The following is a 19,817-nucleotide window of genomic DNA, read 5'->3' as shown; positions in this document are numbered from 1 at the left end:
CCCCATATTAGTTCAGTTTATATATATATATTTTTTTTTTCATCAGTAAGTCAAAATCTCCTCCAAATGAGATAAAATACAAAATGAGGAAACATGCAATAAAATGTGAATGATGCACTGGATGGGAAGATGGAGCGTAGGTGGGGTCAATATTACAAGTCTTATCTTATCTGTGAGATCACATGCTGTTTTACAAAGCAGACAGTTACAGCAGATAGACCAGGTCACATGACTAACATCGTATTATAAGCAGAAGTCTGTGGTCATCTTAATCAAATTTAATCACGCAGATATTAAGTAAACTGTAAAGTAAGCATGTTCTTACAGTCTATGGTCTTAATGCCTTATTTTCATGTGCTTAATTTATTAATTTTTTATTATTATTTTATTTGAAAACTACAGACATTATAACAAATGGGAACCAAACAACATACAAGATACAAGACAGACATTACAATTACGGAGATTACATACAAATAGGGACAAATGTGACAGGGGCTGGTGAAAGTGTGGACCTTATGCGTGTGTCTGTGTGTGTGTGTGTGTGTGTGTCTGTACACGGAGGGAATAGACAGGCTATTCGAATGATTTACCGCTGACCTGTTTAATTACTAGTTAATTTGAGTACTGAACATAAGTTAAGTATGTGTTGAAGTTTTGCCTCAGATCCCCACTCAAGTCGGAGCAGGTGCCACCCCCAAGGACCCTGCATGCGACCGCCCACCAATCAGGCCTGCCAACCCCTCGACGAACTGGTCTGAACGCTGCCCCTCCCTGATATATATGTACATGCAGTTTTGGAAAGGTGACTTTTAAAATGTATTCCCTTACAGATTACAGATTACATACCCAAAATGTAGTTTGTAACGGAATCCAATAAATTACTTAAAGTGAGTAACGTAATCTGAATACTTTGGATTACTTGCTTTGTTGTAGTGTAGCAAAGACTAGGATATCGTAACATAAGTCTACTAAAAGACAACAAAAAAGCCCAGTCTTTACTTAACCGTATTAAAAATATTATTGATAGAAGAGGAGGAGACATGGTCCCCGCAGCATGATTTAGTCCTGTTAAATCCTGTTTTAGACCTGGGTTAGTCCTGGTTTAGTCCTGGTTTAGTTCTGGTTTAGACCTGGTTTAGACCTGGTTTTATATCTGGTTTAGACTTGGTTTAGACCTGGTTTGGACCTGGTTTTAGTCCTGCTTTAGTCCTGGTTTAGACCTAGTTTAGACCTAGTTTAGACCTGGTTTAAGACCTGGTTTTAGACCTGGTTTAGTGTCTGGCAATGAGTGGAATTACTGAAAAAAAAAAAAAAAAAAAAAAAAAAAAAACAGGGAATACCCCAAAATGTGAAAACAGGAAAATACCACAGTGTAATCCATTTATTTCAACCATGTAACTGTAATCCAATTACCACTCACTGAAACAGTAACCGAATACAGTTACTCATAATTTGTACTCTGATTACGTAACTCCGGTACATGTAATCTGTTACTCCCCAACACTGTTTACATGTGCATACATTCACACGCACACATGCATACACGCCCCTGCCTGTATAGGAACATACACGCACACCCACATACACACAAGCCTGCACACACACTCACACACACGAACCCACATCCATCCCTGGTTGAATTGTGATGCATTAAAAAGTTGGGTGTGATGCATTAAAAGTATCAGGGAGGTAAGGAGCTTGGAGGTAGAGCAGAGAGGGAAGCCAGCGCAGAGGGGAGGCTCTGAGGGGACGGGAGAGCATGTGCGCTCGTGTGCTTAAAGGTTGTATAGAGGATTTTTAGGGAAGAGAAATTACAGTCCTTTTTCAAATGTCGTGCATGCGTGACACCACCTTCCTCCTCCACAGCTCCCTCAGTAGAAACACCTCCTCTCACCTCTTTACTCTACAAATCACGCTTGTTTACGTCCAGTGTGTGTTCAGAATTACTGTTGAAGCGACCACAAAAAGCCGACGCATCAGTTTTTAGACCCTTCGTCTGCTTCAGTTGCACCGTCGCTGGAAGGAATCTCCAAGAATCACCTCAGTTTGTCTTCGCTCCTTTTCCCCTTCTCTTCTTCTATCAGCGACCTCAAAAACTGACTTTCTTTTGCAGCGAACTGGTCGTGGATTCTCATCCGCCATCGCAACAAACTGTGCGAACTGCGAGGAAGCGACTGTTTGAAAAAGACTCTTAAGAACCCCTGCATAAACCACGTAAAACCCCACGCGCCGGCGAGTCAGTTACACTAGAAACGTAGAGAGTTTGATTGACAACCTAACAGCCAATAGATAAAGAGGGAGCCTTGTTTTCTATTGGCTGGTGTTTATCTGGCCTCACTACGTCCACAGTTGATAAATTTTCATTCTTTTTTTTTTTGGTCATCATAATTACAAGACTGTTGCGTCTCTGTAATGGTATTTTAACCTTTCAATGACAATTTGAAACAAACAAAAAAAATCCTCCATCCAACCTTTAAGTTAAGTTTATTCTATTTTAAAGTGGATACAAAAAAGTAGCTGAAAATGATTAAGCGAAATGAAAATAAACACTTGCCTCGAAATATATTACATTTTAAAAGTTGAACACAGTGTAAGAAGTGCAATATTTCAAAATCTGTCAGGAACAGAACACTTGAGAACATAACTTTTAAAATATTTGATCATATTTACATGCTTGCATTTTTGTTTTTCCAATGTGGTTTTAACTACAAATGGCAAATAAACTAGCCTAACCAACCTCACTAATCTAACCTCGCGTTACTATTGTGCTCTGAAATGTCTAAAATATAAACACAGATTATACAACATGATTATTGGTTATGTTATACAGAATATTTTAAAACTGATTTGTCATTGTGGCCATTGTATGCCTGTGTGTTTGTCATGTGCTTAGAAATTCTAGTTTGACTGCAATCCAGCGTGGGGTGACAAGACACGCAGGAGTTTATCTGCTACAGCGGTGTCATGTGATGGTGCAGAGATTTAAGCAAGTTCCTCATTAATACCACAGAAAGTACTAAGAACTAAATTACACATAATGCCGACAGTTTCGGTATTGACTTCTTTTAAATTGTCATGTTAACTTGGTCACATACTTTGGCTCCTGTAGTTATCTTCCGTAAAGTCCCTTTTTTAATATCTAATGCTCATTCCCTACATACTAATGTGAACAAATCAGGTAATAATGTTTTCTATTGCACCTTTATTCTACATAAAATAATGTCCTGACAGAGACAACAAAAATATACCAGAAATACACAATTATATGTTCATTTAAACCCTTTAATAATTTTTTTCTGTCCCAGATTTCACATTATTTTCTAACATTTATTTTCTATCATGGCAACAGAATCTACAATCCCTCTATAGCAGACATGTCAAACTCAGGCCCAGGGTCCAAATTTGGCCCGCGATTTAATTATATTTGGCCCATGAGATCATATCAAACATGTATTAGATCTGCCCGCCGACTACAGATATTATTATTTTATATTATGCTTATTCTGGATTCAGTGTTTAAGCAAAACTATTATTAAACATTTATTTTAATAAGAAAAGGTTTAACATTCCATATCTCGAAAGAAGAGAAAACAGGCAGATGTTTTTTCAAATTTTTCAATAATTATTTAATTTAGCCCACGACTTAGTCCCAGTTTTTAATTTTGACCCTCTGTGAATTTGAGTTTGACACCCTTGCTCTACAGCCTATTGCAGCAACATCGCGCTGGGGGTGTTCTATTTCTTTATCTATGGCAGAATGTTGAGCAGTTACCAAGGTGACACAGTACAAACATTAGCAAACACTGCCAAAAAAGTTACTAGATACAAAATACAAAACAGATTAGCACATTTTCAGGAGCCTGAGATCAATATGAACATTCATGGTTCTGTTTGAGTGTTTGAGTGTGATTAGTGTTTTCAACAAAAAAGTTGATAGTGAATAACTGGACTCTGACTCTGGAGCGATGATTGACACTCGACCAACAGCCACAACAATCCAACACAGTGTGGACGGTGCGCTCCAGACTTTGAAACAGAGCGGACATTTGAGCTGAGATCACACCGTTTCACTTTTCTCCAGACACGGTGGGACATCGCGGTGCCCGTCGGGGCAGGGCTGAGAGAGGCTCCTCACATCCCGCCCGTAGACGCCAGTGGTTGAACTCATCACGTAATAACCAGTGTCTGACTCATTTGCACCATTAGTCCAACCCGAAAATTCTAATGTCCTGACCATAGTTGATCCTAAAGGGGCTGTTACAGACACGACTTTGACCCAAAAGTCACAACAAACAAATAACAAATATGCATTAAAAAGCCAAAATAAGGCCAGTGATAGGTATACACTTCTATTTCAAACCAATTTACACAGATAATCAGTAGAAAAAAAGTGATTTTGGTGTTTAGTGACTCTTTAATTATCAGATTTTGTTAAAATTGAGCTCAGACTTAAGTCTAATTTGAGTACCAGACAGAGTAGTGCCTACAGTCACAGCCCCAGGAAATGTTGATAACATCAGCTGCCTAATATCAATTTTAACACCCCCTTGGTCCCGTCACATTACAGTGACTGGGGGATTGGAGAGGACAGACTGGGCACTGGTGGAAGCTGGAGCTTTTCACAGATCTCATTACATTTGGGCCCATGTTGTTCTGATAAAAAGTACCTCAGGCCCCTCTCGGCAAAGTTGGAGGGGCCCTTGGGGGTCTTTGTGGAGTGGATTTGTGGATCAGTGAGGTAGGTCAGTCCTTTGCCATTACCTGTCACCCAACCTGCGGAAAGAGTAAAGATTTAGTACTAGAAAATTATATCTCTGTAATCCCTCAGTCGTCCAGGTGGGTTCCATACTGGTCATATACTCGTCAGTGTTGCCAGATTGAAGCCTTAGACGGTCAGATAATATTTGGGATACTCTCAACAAGTTTGGGCATTTTTTGTTTTCACACCAATCATACATTTCATTCAATAAATAAATCAAATTGATCAGACATGGCCACATGAAAACGCTGTTCAAAATTTTACCAAAGGTTTCACGTAACATCAACATTTTCCCAATCCTGGCAATGTTTTTAAAAAAGCCAATAGATGACGTTACAACATGTTTTTTCAAATATTAGGCTAAATTATATTCTTTTCTATGATAAAATAAAATACTGTTTTACATTTAACATGTTTTCTCAATACTGGCAATGTTTTTTTTTTAAATCCCAACAATTGATTACATACGTTTATTCAAAGATTAAGTGTTAATCTTTGAATGTTGGGCGTTTTTGTTTTTTTTTTGCTGAAGAGGGCAGGTTTTTGATAGCCAGGCTGATGCCACCTAGTGCCTCTGCTCGATTTCATTTCTCTACAGCAACTAGGTCAGGAATTGGAATACACTAGACGGTTTGCAAGAACCCCGGAAGTGCAAGTTCGGGCACCATCCAATCAGCAAAGAGCCATATATTCTGTGTTGGCAACGATTCCTGAGATCGAGGATTTAAAGCCGAAACAAAGAGAATGTTTGGTGAATTTTATCAAGGGGAAAGACGTTAATGCCCTTCTTTCTGTGGGATTCAGGAAAAGCTTAATATACCAGATAGCCCTGTTAGCGGCACATTACATACGTCACAACCAAATAGCACTAATTGGTTAAATGAAAAAAGTACCCGCTTACCGTAGAGTGAATGCGAGGTCAGACAGTTTCTATGAAGTGAAACCGGCTGATGAATCGGGCTAGATTTTCGAATGTGATTGGTGCGGAAATCACTTCAGCCTACATCTGGCAACACTGATACTAGGCTGTGTGCTCTTATACGTGTTCTGATACAGCTCGAGATCATTCTGACTATTCAGAAAAGGTTCATTTCTGTTGTGTGAATGTGACTTTTTTAGTATCAGTACCTCCTCAACTGAGTATCTAGTTCCGATATTAGTTTCAATATCGATTAGCCTGTCTTGATACTTTTGACAACTTTAATAGACAGTTTACAAAATTTTATATTACTATTATGTGCAGCACTCTTGTTTATATAATGTGCTTTATAAATAAACTTGAACTGGCTGAATTGTGTAATCTTTAGGAAAGCTAAATGAGTAGGCTACTTTTTGAATTTTTTTTTACAATACGCATTTACCTTGTAGATCCACCACCACCTCCTGCCCTCCGGAGATGAGGTAGGTGAAGTGTCCGAAGGCTAGTCCGTATTTAGTGGCCTCCAAGCGCTTCTGTTTCTTCACAGTGTTGTTGGTCAGCTTCACAAATTCTCCCAGCATGTACGGCTCCACTGTCACACAGCCAACGATCTGGTTCCCCTCCAGGATCTGACAAAAATAATATGAAAATTAGCAGCCTCATAGTATAGTTGTTCATTTACTTGTTTCATATGGATGCAGTTAAAGATGGTACACAGGTTTCACCAAACTATTTTTATTTATCTATTTCATAAACTAACATTGAGTTATGTTCTCACCAGCAGGGCCTCTGAGGGGATGAAGAAGATCTGTGCCATCTGCTCGCGCTCGTACAGACTTTTGTTGAACTGGGTCACGTAAAACTGTGCGGTCATCTGCCTCTCCACGTCCTTCAGGTGGAACTCGATCGGCCGTGGCTGCAGGTAGTCTTTGCCCACATAGCTATCAACGGCAACAAGCTCAGTTATTTAAGTGCATGAGAGAAGATAAAAAATGATTGAGCTGGACAAATAATAGTTGCTTAAGAATATATATAAACTGTAAAAAAGTATATACCATGAGCTCTCCTTGGTTTTAAGAAAACATATGCATTCCTGTGTCTTTAATTCAGTTTTAAACATTTTAGGATTTGTATTTCTCATTTTCTAACCTAGAATAATATCTATATTTGCAAAACACACTTTATAAACTACATCTCCATTTATGATGAGATCTTTAGGCGTTGGAGCGCTCTCTGCTGTCAGCAACAGGAATGAATAATGAGAAAATATCCATCCATCCATTTTCTTCCTCTTTATCCGGGGCCGGGTCGCGGGGGCAGCAGTCTAAGCAGGGACTCCCAGACTTCCCTTTCCACGCACGCACACTTCCTCCAGCTCTTCCAAGAGGATCCCGAGGTGTTCCCAGGCTAGCCAAGAGACATAATCCCCCCAGTGTGTCCTGGGTCTTCCCCAGGGTCTCCTCCCGGTGGGACACGCCCGGAACACCTCCCGAAGAAGGCGGGCAGGAGGCATCTGGAGTAGATGCCTGAGCCAACTCAGCTGCTCCTCTTGACGTGGAGGAGCAGCAGCTCTACTAAGAGTTCCTCCCGGGTCACTGAGCTCTTCACCTTATCTCTAAGGAAGCGCCCAGCCACTCTGCGGAGGAAACTCATTTCGGCCGCTTGTATCCGCGATCTTGTTTTTTCTGTCATTACCCAAAGATCATGACCATAGGTGAGGGTAGGAACATAGAGCTTTGCCAAAATGGATCGATACAGCGACCGCGTCACTGCAGAAACTGCACTGATCCACCTGTCAATCTCACGCTTAATGAGAAAATAAACAAATGAAACCCTGAGGCCACGTGCAAAGCAGAACCATGTGTTAGTGAATATAATTTGATGGTAGAATAAGTCAGGATTTTTACCTGTGATGCAACAATCGAGGCAAAATGTGAGCATTTTTTGAGTGCTAGAAGAAGATGACTTTGGATTAACTAATTAATGAAAAAAGCCTGATTGTGTGAATTAAGCTAAATCTTCATTTCAACCTTGAGATATCTACCAGTATATCCCACTGGCAAATGTTGTTGTTTGAAATGGGAAAAATACACAAAGTCAGTCAAAGTTACTCCAATCATTGACATACTGTATTGTCATTAAGTAACCCCCACCTGCTTAACCGCTCCTCCTGGTGTAAGAACTGCACCCACAATGCCGCTCTCTGCTTCCCTGTCAGATGCATGTCCTCTCCGATGTAAACACATGTCTCCCGAGCCGTCCAGAGTCCAGTGGTTTTGGAGAACTTCAGATGCAGACCAGCTAAGAAATTCATAAAACGTTCAATACATTGTCAAGTAACCACTGTGAACAACTTAAATGTTTAATAATCTGCAGGTTTTGACAGCTACTAAACTTGACAAAAATAATAGGCTTTGCTTTGCTGAAAGAACACTGGTATAGACTTAAAATCTTGCAAAGAATGTGTTTAATAACTCACTAACTAAAATCATTCTTTGGGGATGGGACGAGACAAAATGACCACAAGACGAGATGAGATACGAGATTGGGTCCACAAGAACGAGACAAGATGAGATTTTAACATAATTCCTAATAACATTTTTACATTTCACGGTTCAGTTTCCAATTTTGGCCTCACAATTTTTTTAAATTTATGTTATTTTGTTGTTTTGTTTCCATTCTAATACGGCTTGTAAAAGATGTAACTCTAGCCAGGCTGGCGCCACCTAGTGCCTCGACTAGGTCAGGAATAGGAATACCCTAAATGGTTCGCAAGTTCGGGCACCAGCCAATCAGCGAAGAGCCATACATTCTGTGTTGGCAATGATGCCCGAGATTGAGGATTTAAAGCCGGAACAAAGAGAATGTTCTGTGCATTTTATCAAGGGGAAAGACGTTATTGTCCTTCTTCCTACGGGATTTCATGACCAAATAGCAGCGATTGGTTAAATGAAAAAAAGTACCCACCTACCATCGAGGGAACGAATTCTAACGCTGCGAGGTCAGACAGTTTGCACTAAGTGAAACTGGCTGATGAATCAGGCTAATGTAACTCACCAACACGTAACCCTTTTCTTCCAGTCTAAATGTAAACACATGGAAAAAAAATCTCAAAAGGTCATTTTTCTCTTGTGCGCACGAGCTTGTGGCAATTTTGTCTCGCGAGATCTTGTGGCATGAGATCTTGTACCAACCCTGTCATTCCTATATTGCTCTTTAATGGTTTACTGAGAATACAAGACAGGTCCAGTTCATTCCCAGATTTAGCAATCCGATTTTCTTTGGACGTTCAACTACGTAGAAAGCAACCAAGTTTATTTTTGTGAGCTGTAACACCTAAGGTAACTTGGGAAGTAATGACAGACTTACCGTAAGCCATTCTGTGTTCCTTTAGCTTAAAAGTTGTGTCACTGTTGAGTCTTTTGAGCAAACAAGGGTGACATACTCCCCCAAGTAAGGCGTTGTAATCCTGCTCCGTCAAAACATACTGGCCTTCTGAAGAGCTCCCAAAACTCCCATTCAAGCAACTGTGACACTGAGCATTCTTCTCCTCCTTTGGATCATCTCTATGCTCTTTCTTTTCCTCTTGGTTTTCAATCTTTACTTGTTCCAAAATTTCAAAAGAGCTGTCCGTAGATGGTTCAGTTGACGCACACTGGTTTGCAGCTTCGATCAAATTCGGTTTTGAGCTGACAACAGCATTTCCATTGGCCATATTTGGATTTCCGTTGTTGCTACTGGCATTTAAAGGATCTGGCGTTTCTGAGTCAAGTGTTTCTAAATGAAATATGCTATCGCTGGATTCTGAAGACTTGCTGCCGACTTTAGATAGCATGGGCTTGCTTCTCGGAAAGGGTGAGAGCTTTTCCCAAGACGAAGTTGAACCATAACTATCGCTTAAAGACTGAACTACTTTTTCTAAATCACTGTCGGTATCAACTGTTTCTAAAGCAGCTTGGAGTTGGAAGCTCCAAGATTGGGAACTAGCGCTGGAAGAAGTTAAGGATTTCGCCAAATTTTCGACGTTAAAACTGGAGGGATTTTGATCATGATCTGTTTTCGTCAAACTTTGGATCCGAGCCGCTGTTGCGCTTCCAGAACTTCCAGATCTTAGAGAATTGCTGAAAGAGATTTTGTTCCAAGACGAACCAAGATCATCACTAGAAGACGTGTTTGTGTCATGTAGGTTACTTTGGGTGCTGCATTCTGGATTAAGATTTCCCACTGTCGTCCCAAAAGCTGTTATGCAATACTTAGTTTGTTCACCTTTAACGCTTTTGCAACTCCGATCCATTTCGGATAACGTCGCGTGAAACTTTTTGAACTTCAGAATCATTTTAGAAAACTTCTCCAAATTAAAATCAACTGTTTTTTCTTGGATATTTTTGTAACTATCCGGAATAAATGACAGCTTGTCAGAATTTTCAAATGCCGCGACTTGGAGCAAATCTTTAACTTTGCCAATGAGTTTCATAATATCAGAACATAACGCATCTTTCTCTTGGTTTTGGGCGTTGCAGTAGTCGTAGAAAAGTCCTAGGGCTTTCTGACAGGCTTGTTTAGCTTGGTTGACGATCGAAGGGTTAGCGCCAAGCCATTTTTTGGTTATAGCGAGAGAGTAGGCAGATTTGAGGAACGTGTGGAGCTCTTGGATGCTTGTGACAGTTTCGGTGGAGGATTTGGTGAGGAGGCCGATTTCAAATGCCTCTTGAGCTTGGAGGAGGTAGGAGCGGCACAGGGAGGAGGGGCAGTCGATGGAGAAGCTATAAGAGAGCAGAGATGTGCCCTGAGAAACCTAGAAAATAAAGTCAAATTGCAACTTAGATTGAGTTCAACAGACACAAAAAACAGCTTTATTTTTTACAGGAGTTTTTTCATCCATGAACGGGTGGACAGTACAGTTATCATTCAAGTAAATCTGTGTATCATTTGTTCATTCTTTTTTTCAATATAAAACCAAAAATAGGAAAAGCAAAAAAAAACAAAAAAAAACTATTTTCTTCATTATTTGTCTCCAAAACGAAAATGAAAAAATGGATAACGATTTGTTTTTTCAGATTTTGATTTTGTGTTTACATGAATAATGGAAAAAATGGATTACAGCCCCTTCACATGCCTTAAACTGCGATGAATCAGGACTGAACCAGGACTAAACCAGAACTAAACGAGGTCCGGGACCAGACAGAAACCAGACCGGGATAGAGACCAGGACTGAGGCCGGGAACAGACCAGGACCAGACTATGACTGAGACTGGGGCTGGGACCAGACCGGGACCAGACCAGGACTGAGACTGGGACCAGACCAGAACTGAAAGTGGTTTAGTCCTGGTTTAGTCCTGGTTTAGTCCTGGTTCTGTCAGGCATCGCAGTTTAAGTCACGTAAATGGGAAACGGCCGTTCATTTAAACACAATATTGAAAACTGAAAAAAACAAAAAAAACAAATCGTTATCTGTTTTTTCATTTTGGTTTTGGAGACAAATAATGAAGAAAATAGTTGTTTTTCCATTTTCTTATTTTTGGTTTTATATTGAAAAACACATGAACGAATGATACATGGATTCAAGTAGTATCAATCTATCCATCATCCATGTCATTCGTGTCCCTGATTGGTTAATCTACCTTTCAATCGCACTTATCTAAATTCTGGGAGATTTACCGATGACCAGACTCACATTTTGTAAAAGTAGTGAAGAAATGTGGAGCTCAGGCAAACTACTTGTGGTAATTTGTGCTAATTCAACAGGAAAATAGAGGGCCAACTGGCTGTATTTGGCTCCTGGGCCCAAGTTTGGACATGGCTGGTCTACAGTTTTGGGCCCATTCTGATGTTGGGGCAACCTTTCTGGATTACCTAGTTTGAGGATAAAATCAACAGTGGATATGTTTGTAGATTGAGAATATTCTAAATGCCATCTTCATAACCAGGTCTGGATGATTTTGTTGTAAGTCTTGAAATAAATCAAATAAAACACACCACATTTGTCAGCACGTAGAGCGACGTGTACTGACTGTAGACCACTGCCATCTTCGCTGCTTGGGCTGCGGACAGGAGGCGGTGGCTGCTTTCTCCAAGCAAAGACTGCATGAAAAAAAAAAGACAAAATATTTGTTAAAAATTATAAAAACATATAATTGTACTATGTCATATTATGATCTGTTACATACCAGGTCTATGTCAGGAGTATCCTTGAAAGCACTGAAGTCCTCATCATTCATAGATACTAAAATATTAGCCAGTAAACCAAGGGAAGTCCCTATGCCCTGAAAAAAGTAACAAAAAGAAAAGTTATTCATCTACAGAGCTACAATACTGTTTAAAGTAAACACTGTTAACCTTTTTATCAGGTTTAGGAAGAGCATAGTATCCAACCACTGAAGCCCATATCAGTTCTGCAGCCTCCAGCCACAAGCCTTTAACAAGGTAAACAAAACAAACAAAGAAACATTTATATTACTGAAAATGTAGTAAATGGTTAAAACTTTCATTATAGTAAAAGACATATTTCACAAAAGGGCAGTGTCAGTGAGCCCCAAACTTTACTATTGACTACTTTATATAGACGTCAAATTTGTGTAACCTGTTTTGTCCAGATTCACTTCCTGTAAAATATTATTCATACATAAAGTATATTTATTTTAAATATATAACTTACCATGTAGGAATTAAAATGTTTGCATGATAAGAGTGTGTACAAGTTACCCGGGCTGGCACCACCTAGTGCCTCCGCTCAATTTAATTTCTCTCCAGTGACTAGGTCGAAATACACTAGACGGTTTGCAAGAACCCCTGAAGTTGTAGATCACACACCGGCAAATCAGCGAAGAGCCGCGAAGCCATGACGTCAAACTCAAGCGCCTGTCTGGGTCCCTTTTGTGGTACAGCACAACAGTAAACAAAGCGGTTGAGATGGATGTAGGCGAAGCCATACATTCTGTGTCGGCAACGATTCCCGAGATCGAGAATTTAAAGCCGAAACAAAGAGAATGTTTGGTGAATTTTATCAAGGGGAAAGACGTTATTGCCCTTCTTCCTATGGGATTTGGGAAAAGCTTAATATTAACGGCCCAATAACAGCGCATTACATACGTCACGACCAAATAGCAACAATTGGTTAAAAAAAAAAGTACCTGCCTACTGTCGAGCGAACGAATCCTAATGCTGCGAGATCAGACGGTTTCTACGAAGTGAAACCGGCTGAATATCCGAATGAATATGAAATAACCGAATGAATATCAAAAATCTAAGAAACATCATAAGAAGGCTTTAAGTACAAATATGTTTTGTTTTTGTCATTTTAGGCAAAGGAAGTTTGACTTCAGTATGGTTAAATACATAATAATATTAAATGGCTAATACGCAAACAACACAATGAAAACCTTACCAAGTTTTTGCAGAATCATCCCTCTCACTTGCACACTGACTGCCTGCACCAGTGCTCGGTCACTATCGCTCTGATACTGCCAGCAACCTGCATTACAACATTTACTTAATGACTTTTTTTGTTTTGCCTATGAGTGCAAATAAAGATTAGATTAGTTGTATATATTTTAGGACCTACCTGTAGTTCCACTGTTGTTGATAAGGCTGCTGAGGATGTATTCAGCCTTCTGCAGCTTCCCTACAAGAACAAAGACCGTACTTGCATAAATTATTTCTTCAAAACAATAATTATTTTCATATACATGTCTATTGTAAATCTTAAAGGCGCTGCACCTGATTTTAGTGTCTTTTTATGGTGCAAATACATGGTAAAATCAGGTGCAGGGCCTTTAATTCTGTACATTGCCAATGATGATGAGTTAGATTACAACTTAAAATTCTGCATGGACTATGTAACGGTATTTTTGTAGAGTACCAGAGTTGAGGTAGACGCGGGCTTGCCGGATGACGAGCTGGGGTGCCACAGGGGCCTCGGGGTGCAGTTTGTGAAGTAGTTTGGTGATCTTGAGCAGTCGGCTGGATTCATCGGTCCAATAAAGGAAGCGGTCCACTAAGAAAACCACAGCCAGAGCACACACCGGCTCCTGGGACTGGATGGAGGCTTTGAGGAGACCCTAGAACACAATTGTTAGGTTCAGGGTTCCTACTTTTTTCAGTGACCATATTTCAAAACTTCTCCATGACTTTTTCATGACCTAAAGTGAATTTTCCATGACTTTAAGGCACCTACATGTATAGAACTGATCAGACTTTTAGGGCTAAATATGAAATGTTAACTCTTTCCAATCACCTTATGGTTTGATACTAGTTTTTTAACATTCAAAATACTGCCGCATATGTTTGGAAATAATCATAATAACCTAATGAGAACTTAACGGAATGCTGAAAGAGATAATAAAATTCCATGACTTTTCTAAAACTTTCATTGAATTTACAAAATTTCATGACTTTTCCAGGCTTGTAAAATTACATTTTAATTTCCTTGACTTTTCCTGGATTTCCATGACTGTGGGAAACCTGTAGGTCATAATTTCAAAAGGAGGGCATGGGGCTTATACAACTCTATCGGAGATTTACAGTTTTTGGAAGAAATATCCAAACGTATTAATAAAACTCATCATTATGTATTCATTATTTATTTGGGATCGTGTCCAAAATTTGCCATATTGGTGTTATTCCACTTTCCACTGGCAACAATCACACTTCTGGGGTTGAATAATGGCCCCACTTTCTGAATGTATAGTGAAAAAAGAATTCAATATAAAGTTTGGAACAGTTCCATGAGGATAGGCCAAGTAATTACAGCGATACTAACCATAAACCAGCTCAACAAGTCTGTAGTTTCACTGTTAAACAGCAAACTTCATCATATAATTTTAAACTATAGGGAATATACAATGTTGTGACGTAAACCGAGCCTATTAAAATAAATATATAAATTAGAATTGTTTTCATATGTACAGTGTAAAGAGTTGTTACCAGTAGTGGGTGCAGGTTCTTCTTGATGAGGTCGCTCAGGTTGGTCTTATCGCTGGCCTCCACTGACTGCTTAAACTGCCACTTCTCTGGGGCAAAGGGCCACTGCATCTGCTCTGCCTCCTGGAGGAGAGAGGACAGCTCCAGGCACAGAGCATCTATAAATAATAACAAACACATGAGAATTATCACACAAAAATGTATGCAGAAATGCTGGTAGCTTTGACAATAAGACAGTGGCATTGAGTATAACACCTTATTATAGGTAAACATTATCAAACAAAAATGTTATTACATTTAAAGAGGAACATTTTGTTTCTTAAGGGCCCATCTCATGCAAAATAACTCTTTTCACGTTGTATCTTCTGCACATATACAAGCACAATTTGGGTTTTGGAACATCCATTACACAATAGTTATGAAATCTTACTGATTTCTTGGAGACAGTCACAGACCAGAAACTATGAAAGACCGACTATTGCTCATCCCCCCGCCCGTCCTGAGAAAACACAGGCTCCGCCCTCCAAACATGACGCCCTTCCACCACCCATCTCAGCCAACCACACACCCCATTTAGCGGTCTGATAGCGGTAGGAATAAACTTTTATTCATCATGGTGATACAGCGCGTTCAGCCGCATGTGTTGGACCCGGAATCGGACGAGGAGTTTGAGGTGCATGAAGCTCAAGCACCGTGTCGACATCAGCTGAACATTACTGATTGGTAAAGTATTAATAAACAATAGTAGATAAACTTATTATATGGTGTACACTGGAGGAGCGGGTGCGAAGCGCTTTCTGCTACGTCAAATGCGTCATAGGTGTATCTGTGTATCTTTAGTTTGTTGTCACGTGGGAGGGTGGCAGAAATACGCTGCAATTTGTTTTAAAAAATGCTGAATCAATCTAAAAACCACTTCGGCAACATATACAAGGCCCACATATCACTCTTAGAAGGTAGAAAGCTCTGAAAAGTTGATTTTGCATGAGATGGGCCCTTTAAAGGAACTGTACAACTGAACCTACACATTCAGATCAGAGAGTTGTTTTAGATTTAAACCTTCAGCCTTGAAACTGGCAACGCAAATAAGTGACTCATGTGAGGCTCATTCTGCTTTCTAAATAGGTAAATGTCTAATCATAAATGGAGCAGCAGCTGACATGAGAATTGTTAATTGAAATGTTGTGAAAATGGACACAGATAATTCATGTTTATAGGCTACATTGTGGTGAAGACCAGGTTTTTTCAGATGAGGCAACTGGGCAGAGTGAAACCAATTTTATCTTGTTACAACTTTAAAATTTTAATCCATGCTTTTATTACCTCTCGTTTATATTATTGTAACTTGCTTTATTGTAACTTGGTCTCAGTAAAACCTCACTCTCCCGCCTACAGTTAGTGCAGAACACAGCCACTCGCCTTTTAAATGGATCACGTAATAAAAAAAATATATATATTATTATTTATTTGAGCAAGGTAAAACAAAATCAACAACACTAACAAAAAACAAAACAAAAACAAGGATATGCACATGTACATATTTGGGACCTGGTGCTCAAAAGGAGTAGGATGAAGTTTAAAAAAAAAAAAAAAGGTATAATGTCCAACCCCAGTTGTTTTACATAATCAAATGGTTGACAATTTTTTTTTTTGCCTTTGAAGTGCTTACCTGTTGTATGCATAAATATACAGACAAATGCATATATATGTATACACATATGGCTTTTAATTAGTTAATGCAAACACTTAAAGACCAAAATGCCAAGGCTCACAGCAGCAGCCACAGAGAGAGAAGCCACAATATTCCAATGGAACTCAATGACTAAAACAACTATTAAGTGTAATTTTGTTACAGAGATTTAATAATCCATTGTATGTATTGTTTTGGTTGTATTTGGTTCAGCAATGGTTTATTCAAGTGCATTTTGTTAACAAGTCCTCGCTGTAAACCAGACTACATTAGGCTATTATTCTTATGTAACAAGTCTATTTTATTTAGGCCTATTGTTTTTGGTTGTCTTTCAGTTCCTGTGTTAAATGTTCTTTAGAAATGAAAGTTTATTGATCTTTGAAAGGGTCTATTTGCTTTTTTATTCCATTGTCATGATATTAGTTGAAAATGGTTTCAAAATGTCACTATTATCATTTATCACAATAATTTCTTGGTCAATGAATCGTCCAGCAAAATCTGTTTTCATTACAGGCCTAGATATATTTATTGTTTATTTGTTGTGAGATCATAAATACTATATAAAGGTTACTTTGTATTAAATTGTAAATAAACCTGTGAAAGTGTTGTATAATTTTTCTAAATACAGTTTCTGGATCGTGCATTCGTTTATGGCTTGGTTTAAAACTTTCTGTAAGCCAACATTAATTAATACAGAAGGGGGCAGCTAAAATTAATATTGCTGAAATGCAGATTTTTGTTGTGATATAGTTAGTTCTTGGGTTTAGTCATGAATCAAAATAATCAGATTCAGCATTTGTTAATTTACCTTTTGGATATTTAAAAGCAAAGTACAACACAATCAATGGGAGAATGACATTATCACTTTCTTGAATCTTAAAACTACCAATAGAATTATACTTTACTCCACTGTTTCCCAAAGACTGGGTTGTGACCCTCAGGTGGGTTGCAAGAGATTTTTTTTGGGTCGCCTTGTACCTCTGCAATATACAGCTGTATACATAGATCTGTGACCTTAACGTCATTCTGGATCAACATTTTGTCAGAATATCCTGTCCTCAGTAGGGCCAGTATTTCTATGCTTATTCTTTTCATTACTACATATTTGTGCGAATTGGGATTTTCTGTGCTCACAAAAATGAAGGCAAAGCACAGAAACAGACTGAATGCTGCGCCTGATCTTCTGCTGCGCTCTCCTCCTGCACACGGACTGAACACGCTACAAAAACGCAGATGGGCCCACCTATCTCTTTAGAAATGTTGAAATGTTAAGACATGTTTTGTATCTTTTCTAATCTTTTTGGAATTATTTTATTGACTATTTTGTTCCAGTATTGCTGGTTCAATTGAATGTTGAAAAGAAAAAGAAATGGGCTACAATTAATGTCCAAATAGGCGACTTATGGATCCTTTTATTGCTACTTCGATTATTGTTTTCATTGTTTAAAACTTGAGCAACACTAATTGTTCAGAGAGACACGATCACTCAGTCAGCGATAAAATATCGTCATTATTGTTCAATAATGCTCACCTTTACTTTGTGATTTATAAATAATGTCTATTAACTTGGGTCGCAAAGGCTTGTGACTGTATTACTCAGTTGCATAGACAACAGCTCCCTCTAGTGTCCTACCTCTGCAGTTGCCGTAAGCCTGTCTCTGCTCCTCTGTTGGTTTTAGTTCTTCTTTTTTATCTCTCTGGATCTCTGCTTCTTCCAGACATTCTTGCAGCAGCACCCCCACCTCCTGGCTGTCCATCTCAGTCCGGTCACCCCCACAACAGCTGCTTTGGCTCTGCTCCTCTACCCCTTGTTGAATGACTCGCTGGGAATTCCCTGAAAAAGGAGGAAATTACGCTAGCCAGGGATTGCAACACCACAGCATTCCCAGGGTCTAAGTACAAGTAATATCTTGTTTTAACAATGTATTATAAAAGATATGCTTGTTTTAATTGTGCACTTGGAAAGGCCCGCTCTGCAACTATATATTTGGGGAAAAAAGTAGACATTAGTGTTTATATTAGTGCAGTCATAGTAGTTTAATATTGCTAGTAAGTATTAGTAGGGGTAGTAATAGTTGTAATAGTTTTTACTGTAGAAGTATTAGTAGAGGTAGTAGTCGCTGTATTAGAAATAGTAGTTGTAGTAGCGTAGTAGTAGTAGTTGTAACAATAGTTGTATGCAGTATTAGTACAACGACTACTTGGTTGTAGAAGTAGTAATCGTTGTAGTAGTAGCAGTAGTAATTCTCGTATAAGTAGTAGTAGTACTAGTAGTAGTAGTATGCAGCAGTAGTAGAAGTATTAAGTAAAGGTAGTAATAGCTGTAGTAGTTATTGTTGTAGAAATAGTAGTTGTAGTGTAGTAGTAGCCTAGTAGTAGTATTAATAGTTGTACGCAGTATTAGTACAACCGGTACTTGATTGTAGAAGTAGCTGTAGCAGTAGTAGTTGTCGTAGAAGTAGTAGTAGTATTAGTAGTACTATTAGTAATAGTGGTATGAAGCAGTAGTAGAAGTATTAGTAGAGATATTAGTAGTTGTAGTAGTTTAGTAGTAGTAATAATAGTTGTACACAGTATTAGTACAACCACTCCTTGGTTGTAGAAGTAGTTATAGAAGTAGCATTTGTAGTAGTAGTAGTAGTAGTAGTAGTAGTATGAAGCAGTAGTAGAAGTATTAGTAGAGGCAGTAGTAGTTGTTGTTGTGGAGATAGTAGTTGTAGTAGTGCAGTAGTAGCCTAATAGTAGTAATAATAGTTGTACGAAGTATTACTGCAACCATTACTTAGTAGTAGCAGTAGTAGTAGAAGTAGTAGTAGTAGTAGTAGTAGCCTAACCTAGTAGTTAGTAGTTAGTACACTATGTCCTATTCCAGAGTTAGAAGTAAAGCCTAAAGAGTTTTCTAACAATAATGGCAGCCCCCTTAACAATGTAAAACAAATACTTTTTACGTGTATGAAAATATTTTTACTTACCTACAGAAGTCTTGAATACTTACTCTCTACTTCATAGATCCATGCTCTAATTTCGGTTTGTGTTTTTCTTCCGGGTGGGCGTGGACAATATTGTGACGCGTGAGCAACAACTGGGAAAATCCAGAAATGAAACACCAATTTTTTTTAAGTTATTATTATTATTATTATTATTATTATTATTATTATTATTATTATTATAATAATAATAATAATAATAATAATAATAATAATAATAATAATAATAAATAACAATGCTTAAATAAATGTATGAAAATTAAGTCTAGACCGATTTTATTGCATGTTGCTTGCATACAGTAATATCGATAAATCTGCACAACTCAATTAAGGACAACGAGAGGCAGATCCTATAACTACAAACAACTTCATACTTTAAAAAAATATATATAAATAAAATGACAACTTTATATTTTTGTCCAATCCACGTGAATGCACCTAGAAAATTAGCACGTGTGGACTTAAAAATATCTTTTTTTCCCCTTTTGTCTGTGTATCATCACGGACAAATTATGGGTGCGTAAACGTTTTCAAATCGCC

The 19,817-nt window shown here is 38.5% G+C and overlaps 1 protein-coding gene across 2 annotated transcripts; it reads right to left on the bottom strand.

The window, feature by feature from the left end:
- Nucleotides 1-2,470: 2,470 nt before the first annotated feature.
- Nucleotides 2,471-19,358, bottom strand: alpk1 (alpha-kinase 1). Of its 2 annotated transcripts, none has more exons than XM_020933775.2 (14): nucleotides 19,263-19,358; nucleotides 17,924-18,124; nucleotides 14,604-14,758; nucleotides 13,540-13,738; nucleotides 13,243-13,302; nucleotides 13,066-13,152; nucleotides 12,018-12,094; nucleotides 11,849-11,944; nucleotides 11,658-11,762; nucleotides 9,051-10,476; nucleotides 7,835-7,982; nucleotides 6,460-6,622; nucleotides 6,124-6,310; nucleotides 2,471-4,776 (listed from the first exon to the last, which is right to left on the bottom strand). In XM_020933775.2, the coding sequence occupies exons 2-14, from the start codon at nucleotides 18,045-18,047 to the stop codon at nucleotides 4,565-4,567; spliced, it is 3,039 nt and encodes a 1,012-aa protein (XP_020789434.1). In that variant the 5' UTR covers nucleotides 18,048-18,124; nucleotides 19,263-19,358; the 3' UTR covers nucleotides 2,471-4,564. The 2 variants fall into 2 exon arrangements, with proteins under 2 accessions (XP_020789434.1, XP_055012560.1); XM_055156585.1 differs by having other exon boundaries at nucleotides 19,286-19,327.
- Between the last annotated feature and the right edge of the window lie 459 nt (nucleotides 19,359-19,817).

Source organism: Boleophthalmus pectinirostris, unplaced genomic scaffold, assembly GCF_026225935.1.
Source record: "Boleophthalmus pectinirostris isolate CB_2022bp ecotype Guang Dong unplaced genomic scaffold, ASM2622593v1 HiC_scaffold_20, whole genome shotgun sequence".
Classification (NCBI taxonomy): domain Eukaryota; kingdom Metazoa; phylum Chordata; class Actinopteri; order Gobiiformes; family Gobiidae; genus Boleophthalmus; species Boleophthalmus pectinirostris.
This window is presented reverse-complemented; position numbering and strand designations above follow the sequence as displayed.

Coding starts and splice junctions, on each gene's coding strand:
- alpk1 (XM_020933775.2), bottom strand. CDS start 18,047: ATGGACAGCCAGGAGGTGGGGGTGCTGCTGCAAGAATGTCTGGAAGAA. Junction 11,763..11,848: donor ATACTCCTGACATAGACCTG/GTATGTAACAGA, acceptor TTTTTCATGCAG/TCTTTGCTTGGAGAAAGCAG. Junction 6,311..6,459: donor TCCCCTCAGAGGCCCTGCTG/GTGAGAACATAA, acceptor TATTTTTGTCAG/ATCCTGGAGGGGAACCAGAT.